The following is a 17175-nucleotide window of genomic DNA, read 5'->3' on the forward strand; positions in this document are numbered from 1 at the left end:
CGACACACCCGTACCAACCCTCTCTGTCTTCCAAGGGTACTATCCAGATCTCAGTCATGGATTCCCGAACCCCTATCCAATTAGCAACAAGGCTGTACCAAACATGTGTCCATTCCTGTACCCACTGCTTGCATGTGACCTATCTCTTGGAGAACCATAAACATGTTTCCTCGAGAAACCTACGACCTGTTTCCACATGAAACCCTTAAGGCATGTTTCCCTTTGAAACCTTTGTCTTGTTTCCATACAGAACCATTCACCAACAGTGCCAACAACGGCATACATCTAGTTACATGTTCCCTCATGAAACATCTGGAAACATAGAGATGCCCATAACTGTAGGTCCCTCTGTTCCTTTCCAACAAGAAGAAAACAATCTGCTCAATGAGCATGCAGCCATGCGAGCTTGCATCACTCCCATGCCAAGAAACACATTCAAGTGACCTGTATTTGCAGCCAAAAACCCAAGCACATAGCTGAATTTGCTGCCAACCAAAAACAGCCCATAAACAGTCTCAAAACAACCCTGAACCAAAGCAAAGAGAAGCTGAAAGTTCCATCCGTTGAACGCCATCAACATGATGTCTGTGTTCATGTGTTCGGAACCACCAAACACCAAGTTGATGCCCCACAAGTATGTAGGGGAGAGAGAGAAACCCACACGGCTGTGCACTTCCTGCAACCGCCTACAACCCTGCGCCTCCTTCCAAGAGAGGGAGAGGGAGAGAGAGAGAGAGAGAAAAAGCAGCGAGCGCAGTCCAGCCTCTCCAAAAGCGTGTGAGGCCCTTCAGCAGGCAGTCCAACTTGTAGCAAGTAAGGGAGAGCCCCCACGTGCTGTTCAGCCTCTGTGCGCCACCTGCAAACAGCCCGACAGCCTGCTGTTCAACCCTCTGTTCAGCCGAGGTGCAGTCCAGCCACGTGCAGTCTAGGTTGACAGTTGCGAGAGAGAGAGAGAGAGAGAGAGAGATTCAGTCGGCCCTGTATGTACTGCAGCGCAGCCTTTTTCCAGAGAGAGAAAGCACACACCCTCCTCTGCTGCAGCCCTCCGCTTTTCCACCAACAGGGAAGCGCCTCCTTGCAGCCTGCCAGTCCCTCTTCAGAAAAAGCACACGCGTGGCTCCCCATAATAGCTTATGGGCCATGATCCCTTTAAAGCTAAGGGTGTTCTTTTATTTATAAGGCTTCTAAACCTTTGTCCCCTTGGGTTATGTGAAGAGACTTCAATCACTTGGCCCCAAACTGGTGCAATTCACACTGTCCACCATGTCCCCATGCACACCTGCATACTGTCCAGAGAAAAACATAGGGTCATGACATACCCCCCTCTTGAAAAATAGCAAGCGTCCTCGATTGCACTCAATGGCACAATAAGGCATCTTTTTTTCTTTTTTCTTTTTTTTTTTCCGGGAGAGAGATCCTACTAATAGTTAACATTACAACTCGCTCAACGTCCCAGCCACGCTGGTGTTGTGAGCTACAAGATCATCTACGCGGCCCTCTGAAGAGGGCGACGAGCACACTCGGCCACAGAGAGCGGAGGGGCTACACTGGAGTCCTCCTGGGAAAGGCGGCCAGAACACGATCGACGCCGAAAGGGAAGCTTATGGAGAGCGCGGATGAGAGGTGCCGCCGAGGGGTCCAAGCAGGGTTTGAACCCAAGACCTTTCGGTCCTAGGCAAACACTTTACCACTTGGACTATCACCTCTTTGGCCACAATAAGGCATCTTATGAGCAAAGACGCCCCATATGACAAAAGCAATGGCCTTCCAATGCATCTGGGTGATGAAACAATCATCCTGCACAATATGGCCACACCGTCACGTGAAAACAACTCTTGCTTGTTCCTTCAGAACCTGCAACAAAAGTCTAAAACCAAGTGGAAACACGTAACTTGTGTTAGCCAAAAACAAAACCATGCATCATTCTACATATGACACACACATGCATGACACATATATGCATTCACAAACAATATGCTCCTCAAGATGCTCTACCTTTTCTAAAGTAACAGTCTAAGGCCTTCTCGCTAGCCTGACGCCCATGCACATTCCGCAAGAGTCGCGACTGGTGGTATAACATGAGCATATGAAAGCACTCAATGCATCCAAACAATACATCCACTAAGTACTTTCCATATATGTCCCTCTTGATGCTTTACCCACTTTGTACATGGCCACCCCGTAGGAGCCACAACTAGTGGACATCATGAACATAGTAAAGTACCTGATGTATCATACCAACATACATGCCTCACGACACAATCCGGAGTATTCCCAATGTATTCTCAAGGGTACCAAGATCCAATGGCACCAGAATACAATAATACCTCAGAAAGTGTATGCATACATGCACAAATAGAGTTTGATCCATATATCTATGAACCAAACCAACTCTAAGACTGCTCGCAAGACTTATGCCCTCCATAGAGTCTCAAAGTGTTAGCTCAGGTTGTCGCAGACTTTGAGCTCAACCAAACCATGCCATTCCAAAGGAGACCAACTCCACAAATAGCATCATCTCAATATCCAATTGACCAACACCCTGGTCAAGAACAGGTAGAACCATATAACAAAGATCAACATCCCAATCTTCCTCAGTCATACCTTAGTTCCAAAGGCAAAAACCATCTCTGTTACCCATAGATGTAGACAGTTATCCATAGTTGCAGTTATAGTTCATGGTGCGGCCGATTGTGAACCATACCCAACTTTACCATCTCATGTGACTAGTACACAATATCATAGAAGTCCAATAAGCAGATGTATAGTCAGCCTCCAGTACCTTCGGGTGAATACAAAGATGTCACCAAGCGACTCCTAGATGACAACTAAGCTTGTCTGTAACAAGGGAGCGGAGGTGCTACCCCCCTCTTGAGCATCAAGCAATGCTCCAGACCCCAGCTCTACTTAACCTGAATGAGCCGTAGCAAGAGTCGGCTCCAACTCAAAGGCATCAAGATAAAGCTGCAATATCTGAGGTGAATCTGCTAAGTCACCCTCCTCCATCCACTTCACATCCATTGGTGAATAGTTCTTGAACTTCACAAGATAGCGATGGGAAACTTTACCTCGTACCTTTCTTTCCTTGTGTGCCATTATCTGCTCGGGAATAAACCTCATCAAGTTCCTCCACTTCTGTCTGAACCTCATCTGATACATCCTCAAGCACCCAAAACCTGCTTGCACTCCACCCAGGTGGTAAGCACAAGTCCCCAATGAAGCATAGTAGATCACCATTGCTAAACATAGAAAGAAGCTGCCTTCCGAACGCATGAAGCCTCCATGAAGATACCACCGGTGACAAAGTGTCGGAAGCCATAGCCTTCAACCCATCTTTTGCACCATAACACTTCAACTGCTTCTTGTTCTTAGCTAACTACTTCTTGTCCTTGGTGTCTTTTCTCCTGAGCTTCATCTTCATCTTTTGCTCTTCACCTCATATAGGCAAAGACACACAATCCTACACTGCCTCCTGCACTTCCTTTTCACTTTCCACATGTTGAAGCTTTTGATGTGACTCTCATGAGACAACCACAAGCTCACCCCCTTAGGAAAGTTGGCTATTGTCCCGACCAGAGCAATCACGGGCTCGCCGCCTTAAGAAAGTCGACGATGCTCTGGCAACGGAACCTTGTAAACCGGCCTTGGTCTTCAGACAAAACCAAAGGGCGATGCAAAAACAAACTTGCACACAAAACATTTCAACACCTTCAAGGACCAAGAAAAGGAAAACAAACAAGGGGAGCTAGACTGCTCTTGCAAACAATACACGGACACCAATTGGCCCCAAAACGTAGTGACGTCCCTTGCGTTATTTCTTTAATTGATTATAAGAGAGCTTTGATTTGATCAAGGCTGCCACAACCATCCATAGCCTCTCACCCTATGAACAACATCACACCCCGACACATCCAGTGCTTCTGCATCACAACACAGACTCCCAAACTGTTTTCCAAAAGAGAACTCGCATCACAGCAGAGCATACCATACAGTTGACACACCCGTACCAACCCTCTCTGCCTTCCAAGGGTACTATCCATCTCAGTCATGGATTCCCGAACCCCTGTCCAATCAGCAGCAAGGCTGTACCAAACATGTGTCCATTCCTGTACCCACTACCTGCATGTGACCTATCTCTTGGAGAACCATAAACATGTTTCCTTGAGAAACCTACGACCTGTTTCCACATGAAACCCTTAGGCATGTTTCCCTTTGAAACCTTTGTCTTGTTTCCATACAGAACCATTCACAGCACCATTCACCAACAGTGCCAACAACGGCATACATCTAGTTACCTGTTCCCTCATGAAACATGTGGAAACATAGAATCGCCCATAACTGTAGGTCCCTCTGTTCCTTTCCAGCAAGAAGAAAACAATCTGCTCCATGAGCATGCAGCCATGCGAGCTTGCATCACTCCCATGCCAAGAAACACATTCAAGTGACTTGTACTTGCAGCCGAAAACCCAAGCACATAGCTGAATTTGCTACCAACCAAAAACAGACCATAAACAGTCTCAAAACAGCCCTGAACCAAAGCAAAGAGAAGCTGAAAGTTCCATCCGTTGAACGCCATCGACATGATGTCTGTGTTTATGTGTTCGGAACCACCAAAAACCAAGTTGATGCCCCCAAGTATGTAGGGGAGAGAGAGAAACCCACACGGCTGTGCACTTCCTGCAGCCGCCTACAACCTTGTGCCTCCTTCTGAGAGAGAGAGAGAGAGAGAGGAGCGAGCGCAGTCCAGCCCCTCCAAAAGCGTGTGAGCCCCTCCAGCAGGCAGCCCAACTTGTAACAAGTAAGGGAGAGCCCCCACGTGCTGTTCAGCCTTTGTGCACCACCTGCAAACAGCCCGACAACCTGCTGTTCAACCCTCTGTTTAGCTCACATGCAGTCTAGGCTGACAGTCGCCAAAGAGAAATGAAATGTTATATTAACGTCTTCAAAAGGCCAAAGTGACCTATGAGACCAAAGTTACAACCATGTGACATCTGATACACTGTCTGGAAAAGAAAAGAAAGAACTGAAGGTAAGTATCTAGCCCTGCAATACAGCAGCAGGGAGCATCCGGAAGCAGCAACTAGGGAGAGTGGGAAGCTAATGCTACTAGTCAAAATGGGGTACATGAGTACATGGATACATGAATACATGAATATGGGGGAGTACAAAAGTGACAGTGAGTACAACAGTATATGGCTGGAATGGTAATCATCCTAGGAGCTCTATCAGTACAACAGTATATGGCTGGAATGGTAATCATCCTAGGAGCTCTATCATGGGTCTCTGCCGGATGGCCTGGATATCTGCCATAGTGAGATGCTTGGTCGAACGAGCCCGATGCCTCGCAATGATGCTCTGAATCCTCCGGTGTAGGCATCATCTCCGATGTGAAGATCTGCGAAACCTCGAGCGTCTGGATCTGCCCAACTGGATAGCTCTCTCAACTAGAGTCCCACGGGGTGCCTGCTGTTGAGCTATTGGCTGTGTGTCCTCCCATGTAGTCCCTCTAAAGAAGTCAGTAATCTGTCTGTGTGTGTGGACTCCTTGCAAGTCAGGCATTTGCTCCTGATAATGGACTCTTTGGGCCTGCGGATCTCCAGGAGATAAAAACCCAAGCATCTCTGATGACAATAGTCCATGACTCTAGCCAGTGGTCCAAATCCCTCTCTGAAAAGGCAATGGTAGCGCCCTCGAATCTCATAGTATGCTATGCAGCGGACAGATGTAGTGCTCCTCCGTCTCTGGCTCTGTCCGACAAATTTGACAAATCTTGTCCCCTGGAGGTATGTCTCTAAATCTGCATGTCTCTATCTCTAATTGATGAAGAGACGCAGATCTGCCCAATGGTGCACCTCAATCCATGAGACAGATGGGTATCCATGTAGCTCGGCCTTGTATGTACTGCAGCGCAGCCTTTTTCCAGAGAGAGAAAGCACACACCCTCCTCTGCTGCAACCCTCTGCTTTTCCATGAGAGAGAGAGAGAGAGAGAGAGATTCAGTCGGCTCTGTATGTACTGCAGCGCAGCCTTTTTCCAGCGAGAGAAAGCACACACCCTCCTCTGCTGCAGCCCTCCGCTTTTCCACCAACAGGGAAGTGCCTCCTTGCAGCCCGCCAGTCCCTCTTCAGAAAAAGCACACGCATGGCTCCCCATAATAGCTTATGGGCCATGATCCCCTTAAAGCTAAGGGTGTTATTTTATTTATAAGGCTTTTAAACCTTTGTCCCCTTGGATTATGTGAAGAGACTTTAATCACTTGGCCCCAAATTGGTGCCATTCACACTATCCACCATGTCCCTATGCACACTTGCATACTGTCCAAAGAAAAACACAAGGTCGTGACAATATTCTTGACAAGTTGGATGGATCGGCATGCTTTAGCTGAATTGATTTCAAGAGTGGGTATCATTAAGTGCTTGTGGTGCTTGAGGATATACATAAAATCGCTTTCAGGATAGCATTTGGGCTTTATCAGTATCTTGTTATGCCTTTTAGTCTTACGAATGCCCTAGCTACATTCAATAGAATGATGAATCGCATGTTTTGTGGGATACAGGAAATTTACAGGTGTCTTATTTGATGACATCCTAGTCTTCTCGAAGACCGAAGAACAACATAGAGCTCATTTAACTATTGTTTTTAAAGAACTCTGTGACCATAAACGCTTCATAAATGCAAAGAAGAGTGAGTTCTTCTTGTCAGAGATACACTATCTTGGGCATATTGTATCCAAAGACGGAGTGCGGATGGATCTTGCAAGATTGATGCATTTGGAATTGGCTTGGACTGAGATCTACACGATAGGCTGGCCTATTAAGTGTTGAGCTACCCGGTACAAGATCAATGCGATTATGTTTCGGTCATACGGTTGGCAACTTATTTGGTAACTCATCCGCTAAACAATCATTGTACTCTTGCAAAAATTTCAGCCTATCATTACTAAGAGTACATGCACCTTAGTTTCTTCAACATGATTCCGTACAAAAATCAAGTACGCAAAAACACTCTTTCTCATTACATTCTTAATTTATACACGAGATACAATGGGGATAGTATCACCCTCTTCACTAGCATCAATCACATGCTCTCGGCCTTTATGCATGAAGGTGATTTTGTTGGTCTTGTAAGCCTTATGCGGATCAATGCACATGTGCCAAGGCTTTCCAAGCAATACATCACAGCCATTCAAAGACGCTACAAGAAAATTTTCATGATCCAAATAGCCTTGAATGTGTATGTGTAACTTACCAATGATTGGCACAACCTGCACTTCTTTACCAATAAAGGCAACCCTTGCTTCAATTTGAGGACCCATGTCCCTTACTTCAATACCCAAAGCGGCTGCCATGTGTAGATATAAAGTTCTCAGTTGTACAATCGTCAACAAACATAAACAAAGTGGACTGATACTTAAGTTGACCAAAAGCTTTACATACAACCCTGTCTTTACTATTATTTGAAGTATTCCCCTGCACATTGGGCTTCAGTGCATTCACATTATCAGGCTTCTTCTTGTTTGGGCATGCTTTTGCTATATGCTCAGTGCTTTCATAAGTAAAGCATTTACCCTCACTCATATAGTGCTCTTTCTGCCCAGCAGTGAGACCATAGTTTTTCACTTTGAAGGAATGCTTCTCGGCATATTTATTTTTAGCTTTTCAACCATTTTTGTCTTGGTTTTGGTCTTTTTTGCAAGTTTGGGGCAGCCCTCTCTTTGCCTTAGAATGAGAGTTTAGCCTTGTTGGATCGACTCAACTTGAGTTCCAATTGCTTGGTGGTAGTGGCGGCTGCGATTAGTTGTTGTAAGGTGTGACCAATACATTTGTACTCCCACTTTGTAGACGGGTTGTAATCCCCATTGGAACCTTCTCATTCTTTCCACCTTTGGAACATGCATAAATGGAGACACCTCCAAAAACACTTTCCAAAACTTGTGTACATATGTATTCACAGTTTCCCCTTCATTCTACTTCCAATCCCACGTCATTGTTATCTCATTTAATGCATTGGGAGGCAAGATTTGGGTATAAAACCTTTGGCTGAATTCTTTCCATGATCTAACAGGATTTGGGGAGAGCCTCTCAGTAAGCCACCAATAAGTAGTTGTACCTTTCATAAACATGCTTACATGCCAGATCATGGATTTCTGAATGAAATCCTCATCAGTAAAAGCAATATCGAATTGGGCAATAAAAGCAAGTGCCTTTGACACATCATATTTCCCATGATATGTATCAAACTTAACAGATTTGTCTCCGGCTTTGAAGTCACAAGACTTTGATGCATTAGCTTGCATCTCAACATGTTTTCTTGTGTGCATGTCCATTGGGAGTGTCTAGGACTGGGATCATTTTGGGAGCAAAAGAGAATGCATTGGGCAATAAAAGAAAGTGCCTTTAACACATCATTTTTTCCATGATATGTATCAAACTTAATAGATTTGTCTCCAGCTTTGAAGTCACAAGACTTTGATGCATTAGCTTGCATCTCAACATGTTTTCTTGTGTGCGTGTCCATTGGGAGAGTCCCTAGGACCGGGATCATTTTGGGAGCAAAAGGGGATGCATTGGGCATAGAAACATGTGCCCTATAAGCATGAGTCATGGTTTGCCCCTCAACATACATTGGTGCATTCTTATCCAGAACTTCTCCCTCAAGAGCACACTCGAGAACATGAGTAGCATGAGAGATGCACGGAATATCTGCACCAACAGAAAATTGCAGCCCATGTTGCATGTGTTGTGTATGCACATTTTCAGTCTCGGTAATGGCATTTGACATACGTTTTAACCACTACCATAAACATTGCATTCTTCACGGGTTACATAAGGTACACCTACGGCGTGAAGTTGATGATGGTTCCTTTCTTATTGTATGAGGGTTCATCCTCTTAGACATGTACTCTTGTTCAACCACGTGTGGAGATACTAAGACATGTGGGATAGTTGCATTTTCTCCAAAGGCATCCTCTGTACGAGCAGTAACCTCGGTGAATCTAAAAACATTCACCTGGCCAATCCTATTTAAGGAATCTGTAAGCCAGTTCAAACTACCCTTCCTATACTTAATTTCCATGCCAAAACCCACTGTGCCTTCTTTCCTTTTTCCTAACCTAGGTTAACTATCTTATAGGATAGGCTACGTCAGAAATATAGATACATTGGGAACTCTACATGCTGCAGATCCTAGCGTCCCATACCACTAGGATATACGACATATAAAATCTCTTTTATTTGATACTCAGCGTGAGCACTATCACCACCATCTTCCAAAGGCCAAGGGGGATGGTGTTTTTGGGACAGATTCCATACCACATAAAATCTCTTTTATTTCATACTAGGCCTGAGCACTATCGCCACCATCTTCCAAAGGCCAAGGGGGATGGTGTTTTTGGGACAGAGATTCCATACCACATAAAATCTCTTTTATTTCATACTAGGCCTGAGCACTATCGCCACCATCTTCCAAAGGCCAAGGGGATGGTGTTTTGGGGATAGATGCCATATCACTTGACCTGGTTGTGTGTGTGTGTTTTTTGAGAGAGGGGGGGTAGTTTAAGTGGACTGGTCTTTTACCCTTCAGGGCACCTAGAAGAGCTACTAAGGCCATTGTTTTGCCAAATGCCCGATATGGTAACAAGTGAATCCCTAATGTGACATCCTAGAAAACTCGAGGCCTTCGATAAAGATAGAGCCGATAGAGTCCTGCCCCAGGAGCTTCTCGAGGGAAGAAGGGAAGGAAACCTGACCATGTGTGCAATAGAAAGAAAAAGAGGGGGAAAGGAGATTCATGTTAGCAAAAGTAAAATTTAGATATGCCTACTGCATTGGATTGATTCTATGTTCTTTGGGAGGGCTGCCTTGGAGTAGGGTTCTGTCGTGACCCGGAACACACTGTGACCATATCCTCTCGGCATCTCCAAATTTCTTTCACCAGAAATAAATGTTAGTTTGAAAAATCTGTTGTCAAAGCCTGACAGGAAGCACCTCAATGGGCTGCCTCTTCTTAGGTCTTGTCTGCTCAATTTCTCCAGCCAACAGTTCTGGCCAGATGGGACAGTAAAATTCCTCCTCAATTTAAGTGCTTGTCTATTCAGTGCCCCACAATCTTAAATCTTGAAACATGGGTGTGGAGTTCTTTTTTTGACTCCTTTGTATGATATGCAGGTTTCCGAGGCATTATGGTTGTGACAAATGAATGAGAGACTAAAGAGTACAGAGTGGCATGATGGGCTTGTTATTTTCGCTCATTACAAAACATTTTTGTTTGATGTTCCATGTGTTGTTTCCGGTGACACTGGTTTGGGAGGCCGTGATAAGCTTCATCTCTCATGTGATACATCCTTGGCGCAATCTGTTTTGGTTTTGCTTCAACATTTACCTCAATCTATGGAGTGGAATAGGCTCTCTTAGCATGAAGATCCTTCTGCTGCCGATCCGGATTTACAATACAATGCGAAGAGAGGATACGGTGCAGTACATTTTACTTTACCATCTGTTTTCCATTTTTTGAGGGAGGGGAGTTAAATATAACTTGGCTTGTGAGCTCTTACATGAGTTGTCTCACCTCATTCAAACCCCAACATCTACTGAGATGTGCGCGGCCACACACATGCATGCGCACACATTCGTTTATATATTTTTATGTGTACACATATATACATATATATGCATGTGTGTGCTCACATGCTGGTGTGTGCATGGACGTATGCATCATTTGTGTTGTGTGTATGATCTTTGTTCAGTGTGGTCCAATTTTCTTCAAATTAGTTGGTGTTCCCAGCACAGACTTGCCTTAACACATACTGAATGCCGATGGAGCTGTAGCTCAAGGCCTCACCCAGGGTTCGAGCCTCCCCAAGGGCTACCCGAAGGCACCACTGTTCACGGACAGGTTTCTAACCTGTCCACGGACAGGTTTATAACCGCCTACGGGCAGGGGCTTCTCTACACGCCTACGGGTGGGAAATATTTACTGATGCAGGATCTCTCGATGGAATTTATAATACAGATACTGAACGTTCCATGCAGATAGAGGCACAGATGCAAGAAATACAAAAGCTTCATATCAAGTCTGAAAAGAGAAATAGGGAGTTGGAATGTGAATTGGAGCAGGTAATAGCTGACTGTAAAGAATTCAAGGAGCTACTGGAAGATGCTGAAACTGAGAAATTGGCTATTCTCAAGAAGTACCAGCTGCTTCAACTACGTGTAAGATGACATGTCATATAATAGCCTCCTACATCTGTTTGTTTTACTGGATATGTACACCATATCAAGACATCAAACAAACTTGTCATTGATATTTCTTTCTTTTAATCTTTTTCCTATTTCCAGGTTCTAAAATTGGAAGAAGAGAATGATTCCTTGAGAGCACAGGAGAGAATCTTGAAAAGCATCCTCGGAGGGAAAAGAAAGTTATTACAGCAGAAAGACATGGGTTGCAACTCTCTTGTGGAGAAACACAAGGATGATGAGGATTATGTCCAGCCTCTTGCCGTACACAAGAGAAACATTACTGGGAAGATACCTTTGCAACTTGATTTCAAACAAAGAAGTGCAGCTTATAATGTTGAAAAGCATTTTGTCAGTGAGAGAGGCAGACACGAAGGTCGGGAAGCTGCATTATCGTCCAGCATATTCAGTGTTTTCCTCTCTTTGCTAGTCGGAATGATCGTATGGCAGGCGCAAGACCCATGCATACCTCTTGTCGTAGCCGTGTTCATGGTCGTGTGTATGTCATTGAAGACCGTGGTGCAGTTTCATTTATCTATAGATAATGGGCCAGGTTTTGATGCTGTGGCCCTTCTAAGTTTCAACTGGTTCATCTTGGGCACTCTAGCTTATCCAGCTCTGCCAAGCATTGCTCAAATGGTAGCCCCGATTGTGACAAAATTGGGCCAATGGTTTTTGAGGTTGATTGGGGTGAATTACATTGCAGAAAGGCTCAGAAGTATTTTCTTGTAAGTATGAGTATATCCAAAGGGTGTAGTGTTTACAGGTACTGTTAGGCTTAGTATTCCACCTTTGCGTGGCGGGTGATACAAGTATAGATATTTATGGTGGTGGATCCAAGTATCCAAGTACAGGCATTTTTAGGACCACTTTTGACTGAGTGTGAATATGGCTTTTTGTGTGGCTTATCACTTGGTAGTTGGCAAGGGATTTTCACAGAGACACATGCTCAACAATAATTCATGTGAAATTGTCAAATAGCATTTTGTTCAGGTTGTGAAAACCTTTTCATTGCTAAGAATCATGGGCTTCAGCTCGTTAAGTACATGTAGCAAGTCACCTTCAGATGATAGCAATCCTTGCGGCATTGCTACTTCGGTGCGTGTAAAATATATTGTAAGAATCATTACTCCAGAGGTCACATTAATGACACAGCTACATTGGTATTTCTAAGGATGTAAAATGTAGTGTTAATAATGCTTGCTTCAAGAGAGGTTAAAGTGTTAGTTTTTTTTTATAATCTTTACCTATATATATGTAATATACATATATATACACATTTTTTTCTCTCTACAAAGCTCAAATGTTGAAGTAAAATTCTATTAGCTACCCACTCATCTATCTCATCCATAGTGCAGTGTCTCTGTGCTTTTTTGAGAAACTTGTTGAGAAAATGTTGTTTTAACTTTACACTGTTCAATTCTTCTACTCGTTAGTAGAACAAATTATGTGATTTGGAGACCAAATTAAAGGATTAATCAAAATGGCTTCATTTAAGGAAAATATTCTTGTAGATTCATTCTTGCTCTCGATTCATTTTGCTTTTAAATGTGTGTGTGTGATATATTTTATACTGTATGTCTAGAGGTTGGAGCTTTAAATTGTTTTTTAAGATCCAAAATGTGTCATGCTAATCAACTCTCTGCAAGTTATGACAAAAACGAATCCAAAGAATCATTGCTCCATGGTATTAGATATTTGATGTTATAGCATAGTCTTGTTTTAGTCTCTATAGTCAACACACATTTTATAGAACGTGTCCTTTTTTACTAGCAAAATATGAGAAGCAAATGAGAGAATATGGGGTGTACGAGACTTTTTTGAGGTATTATTTTGTCATCTTGGAGGATTTATTTTCCTTAACTCCATTTCTCCACTACAGAGGTGAATTGACCACAATTGCATCAAGCACCAGCTCTATCTGATGCTCTACATTTTTGTGTGGAGGCAAAGAAAAGGGCAAGTCAGATTTAAAGGCATTGGAAATTTTAATAACAATTTTCTTCCTTCACCCCCTATGCCATGCTACATCTAGAGACACATTTTTTCCTCCTAGATAGAGAACCATTTTTTAATCCTGAGGAAATCCATATGTGTGGTTCTCCTTCATATCCATCACATGAGTAAGGTCTTGAGATGGCTATTTAATCCCATCAAGCTTTTAACATATGGCACCTTTAAGACAACACTATCTATGTGGCAAAATTTTCAGTCTTCATTCTTCATTTGTAGTATCCATTCTTTAGGGATCTATTTGCATTATCATATGTACTTAACATCTGCATTCTATCATGGCCTAGGACAAGCTTCACTAAAGCATTGTCTTTGTCAGACAATGTCTCTTTAGTTTGGTAGAACGAGGTAAGAAGGCTCTCTAAGTATACAATAGTCTCTCTAACCCTCAATAGATTGCATCTATGCATTTTTATCTTGAGAAGAAAAATGGTTGGACATGGTGGATCAGTGTATGAAACACAACATGAGAGGGACCCAAAACTCTGCCAAAAAGGAAATGGAAAAAAAATAGGGATCTAAAAAATAGAGACATTTGAAAAGGTAGTTCTCTTCCATCCAATCTCTTGAATGTCCTTTGACTTTTGCTCCTCATAAAGCCCAATCTAGTTTAAATTGGATGTAAGGAATCTCAAAACGATGTACAATTTCTTGAGTTTTTTTATAAAGATTCAGAACAGAGCCATCATTCTTTCAAAGGTTACATAACACTATAAAACCAATGGCAAATTCAAATACATAGGCTTAAAACCTTGGACCTGAAATTTGGAAATGGCAGAGGTGGTTGGCAACGCAGAGACAGAGAGAGAGACAGACAGACAGAGAGAAATCATGCTCTAATGGGCTACTACGACTGCTGTATTGTAACAATTTACATTAGTTGATTTTGTTTTGGTTTATGGTAGAATTTCCTTTGTTTTTGAATGACTAGCATCTAATAAATTCACTCACTCACCATGCACACCCCAAACATTTTGTTGGGGTGCATTAATTAAATAAGGGCTGCATACACAGGGTTGTCAATGCTTCATGCAAACCCCCCAAACAAGTTGTTGCGGGTTTGCAGGATTCTTTTCTACACCAGCTCTGCCGGTTTCGTCTTCGCTATATGTCTGTCGTCTGCAAGTTTTGCTTCGTTCGTTGTTAGGTGCAGATGGCGGCGGCCATGCTGCGTTGGGTCTTCTGTAAACTTCGTTCTATCTGTGCTTGTCGTGTGCTCGTTGCTATACTTTACTATCTACAATGCTAATCAGGTGATTTTCGTTTTGATGTTTACTTTTAATTGGTTCTTGTTCTCTTGCTTCATGCCCTCTCTATTTATGTTTGCTTCTGTTTCCACAATGATTATGGCCTTTTAAATCTGGAATTGTTTTGAAGATTTAGAGTACAAAAAGTTGTGTAAATGAATATTTCAAAAAGTAAAATTTTATAAAAACGATTAATATGGAAAATTTATTAAAACAAACAAATTAATTAACATGTAGAAAATACTATAATAAATTAATAGATGATTGTCTTGACATAAAAAATGAAAATACTATAATAAATTTTATAAGTTAGATGATTAGTTAGATTCAAATGAAGTAAATTTAAATTACGTAGAAAATTCATAATAATGCTTTTTTATACATATCATTATAATTAAATTAACTCTCCAAGAAATAGAGTGAGCTAGAATTTACATTGAATTTTATAGCATTACTCAAATTGAACTGGATAAAAAGTATCATTTTCATAGAGGAACATTGATGTAATTAATTTATATTGTAAATGGAGAAAAAGTAAATGATTAATAGAAATTTGGTCATGAGGAGAAAGTAAAATGTTGGTCTAGAATTTTTAATTCTGCCATGTTGATTTTTGATCATTGTTAAATTGAATAAGAGTATAATCCTCTGCCATTTTCCTTGTTTTTTTGAAGGTTCGAGCAAACTAGATGCAAAAGGAAAAAAACCAATTCAAAATGAAAAGAATGCAGATTTAGAACCTTCCGTACATGAAATCCCGTCTTTTCCACCCAAAAAAAAACCAAGCTCTTTGAAGTGTCTGTTACAATTGCAATAGGGAATAGAGATATTCACTTATCCTGTACCATTGGAGGAATTTGTGAGGATGGAATGCTTGAAAGGTCTCTTTGCACTTGAAAAAAGGAGGAACCTTAAACCATTTACACTTTCAAATGGTAGCTACTTTAATGGCACCGTCCCTATTAAGCATAGGAAAAACCATAAAGACTTATTTAGGATGGGATTCGTTTAAGCCAGATGGTGCACTGGTTATGTGTAGAGGCCTTAGACAAGTTAAGATGCATACAGTCGAAGGGATGATGGGTTATTGCATGAAAGATTTACACAAACCACACTTTAAATTTTTTTTCACACAACATATCTGCTGAGGAAATAACTAGAGGTCGACAGCTATATGCCTTATATAGCTAGGCTGACTTGAAGAATAAAGTATGCTTATCACCTATCAATCTTTTTGAAAGAGCTTACGCCTACATGGATAGTTATATAGCCAATAAAATTGGCGTATCTTTACAAACCACTCTTCTAAAAATGATTCGTACTGGAAAGTACTACTCGGCAGCCTCGTGGATTATTCCAAAAACTGGGTTGGGTATGAGCAAAAAAAGGTATGCAACCATCTGGAAAGTCATGAAACTCCCGCATCTCACTCAATGCATAGATATAGAAGAGATTTTCTTTGTGGATACTCCTCCTACCAGGTACTTTGACCCCTTCAATGCAAGAACCAACGGAGATTACGAAGAGGAGGACAATGCTGATGCTGACGAAATCCAAGACAACAACAATACAACATCGAGAAGCCGATCAAATCCTATAGTTATTGATGATGATCAACAACCGCAATCACCACATGACTACAGTACATCTTATCTATCTGTATGGGAGAGACCATAGAAATTCAAAAAAGCTATTGTAGATGGATGATGAATTTGTACGGCTCTCCCTAGAAATCTGCAAGTTTGTTGGTCTTACAGATGAAGAAGCGTGTTTTGTTTAATTTCATGCTTCACTTCTCCTCATATGTAATTACACCGCGTGGTTTATGAGCTTTCATTATAAATAAAACATGTCCTTCTTACAAATTTTTGACTTTCTTGTTTTTTTAATTTCACAAATGTATTTCTATATACAAGTGATATTTATTTGATTTGGATTCTGCATATTGGCAGTTCTAACATCTTATTTTACAGAAACTAGCGTACACCTAACTTATAACCTTTTTTTTCTTCCTTATATAGAATAACCTTAATTTTTTAATCAATATAAAAATTTATCTTTTAATAAGGTTATACCTTACGTAGATAATGTATAATCTAAGGTTCACAAAAATGCACTCACAAAAAAAAAAGGTTAGAGTAAATATGCACTCATAAAAAAATTAAATTAATAGATTAGAGTGAATATGCACTCAATGTTTATTAGTCCAAGAATTGAGTAAATTTGTTCTTCTTCTCCAAATTTATAGGTTTTCCTTTGTTGATTTTGGCAAGCTTTAAGGTCTCCTCCATTCTCTTGATATGGTTTTGGATATCATGGGCATACATTGCTATAAAAAAAAAAACAAACAAACAAACCTACCCTCATCTACATTATCTATTCATTTGGATAGAAATAATGTAGATAAGAGGACCAGGTTTGAGGTAACCTTATCATGTTGCTTAGTTAAATAACCTAGCAAGAATGGTGCTTAGAACCATAGGCAAAAAATTTAATGTGTAGTCTTTCATGGTCTTTAGATTACCCTTTGTGGAAATTTTTCATACCAAGGCCATTTAGGTGTGGTACACAAAGAGGAGGTAAAATACCTTATCATGTTGCTTAGTTAAATAACCTAGCAAGAATGGTGCTTAGAACCATAGGCAAAAAATTTAATATGTAGTCCTTTATGGTCTTTAGAT

At 41.5% G+C, this 17175-nt stretch overlaps 1 protein-coding gene across 1 annotated transcript in view; it reads left to right on the forward strand.

Annotated features, from left to right (window-relative positions):
* The window catches only part of LOC147635955 (coiled-coil protein), a 58166-nt gene extending 45706 nt beyond the window's left edge, over nt 1–12460 (forward strand). The window contains exons 2-4 of the mRNA XM_086801369.1: nt 10167–10470; nt 11031–11210; nt 11337–12460. Of these exons, the coding sequence (XP_086657495.1) occupies nt 10225–10470; nt 11031–11210; nt 11337–11966 (1056 nt within the window). The 5' untranslated portion in view covers nt 10167–10224 and the 3' untranslated portion in view covers nt 11967–12460. The remainder of the gene's footprint in view (nt 1–10166; nt 10471–11030; nt 11211–11336) is intronic.
* Nucleotides 12461–17175: the final 4715 nt, after the last annotated feature.

Source organism: Cibotium barometz, chromosome 8 (genome assembly GCF_041138505.1).
Source record: "Cibotium barometz isolate CiBa-2024 chromosome 8, ASM4113850v1, whole genome shotgun sequence".
Classification (NCBI taxonomy): domain Eukaryota; kingdom Viridiplantae; phylum Streptophyta; class Polypodiopsida; order Cyatheales; family Cibotiaceae; genus Cibotium; species Cibotium barometz.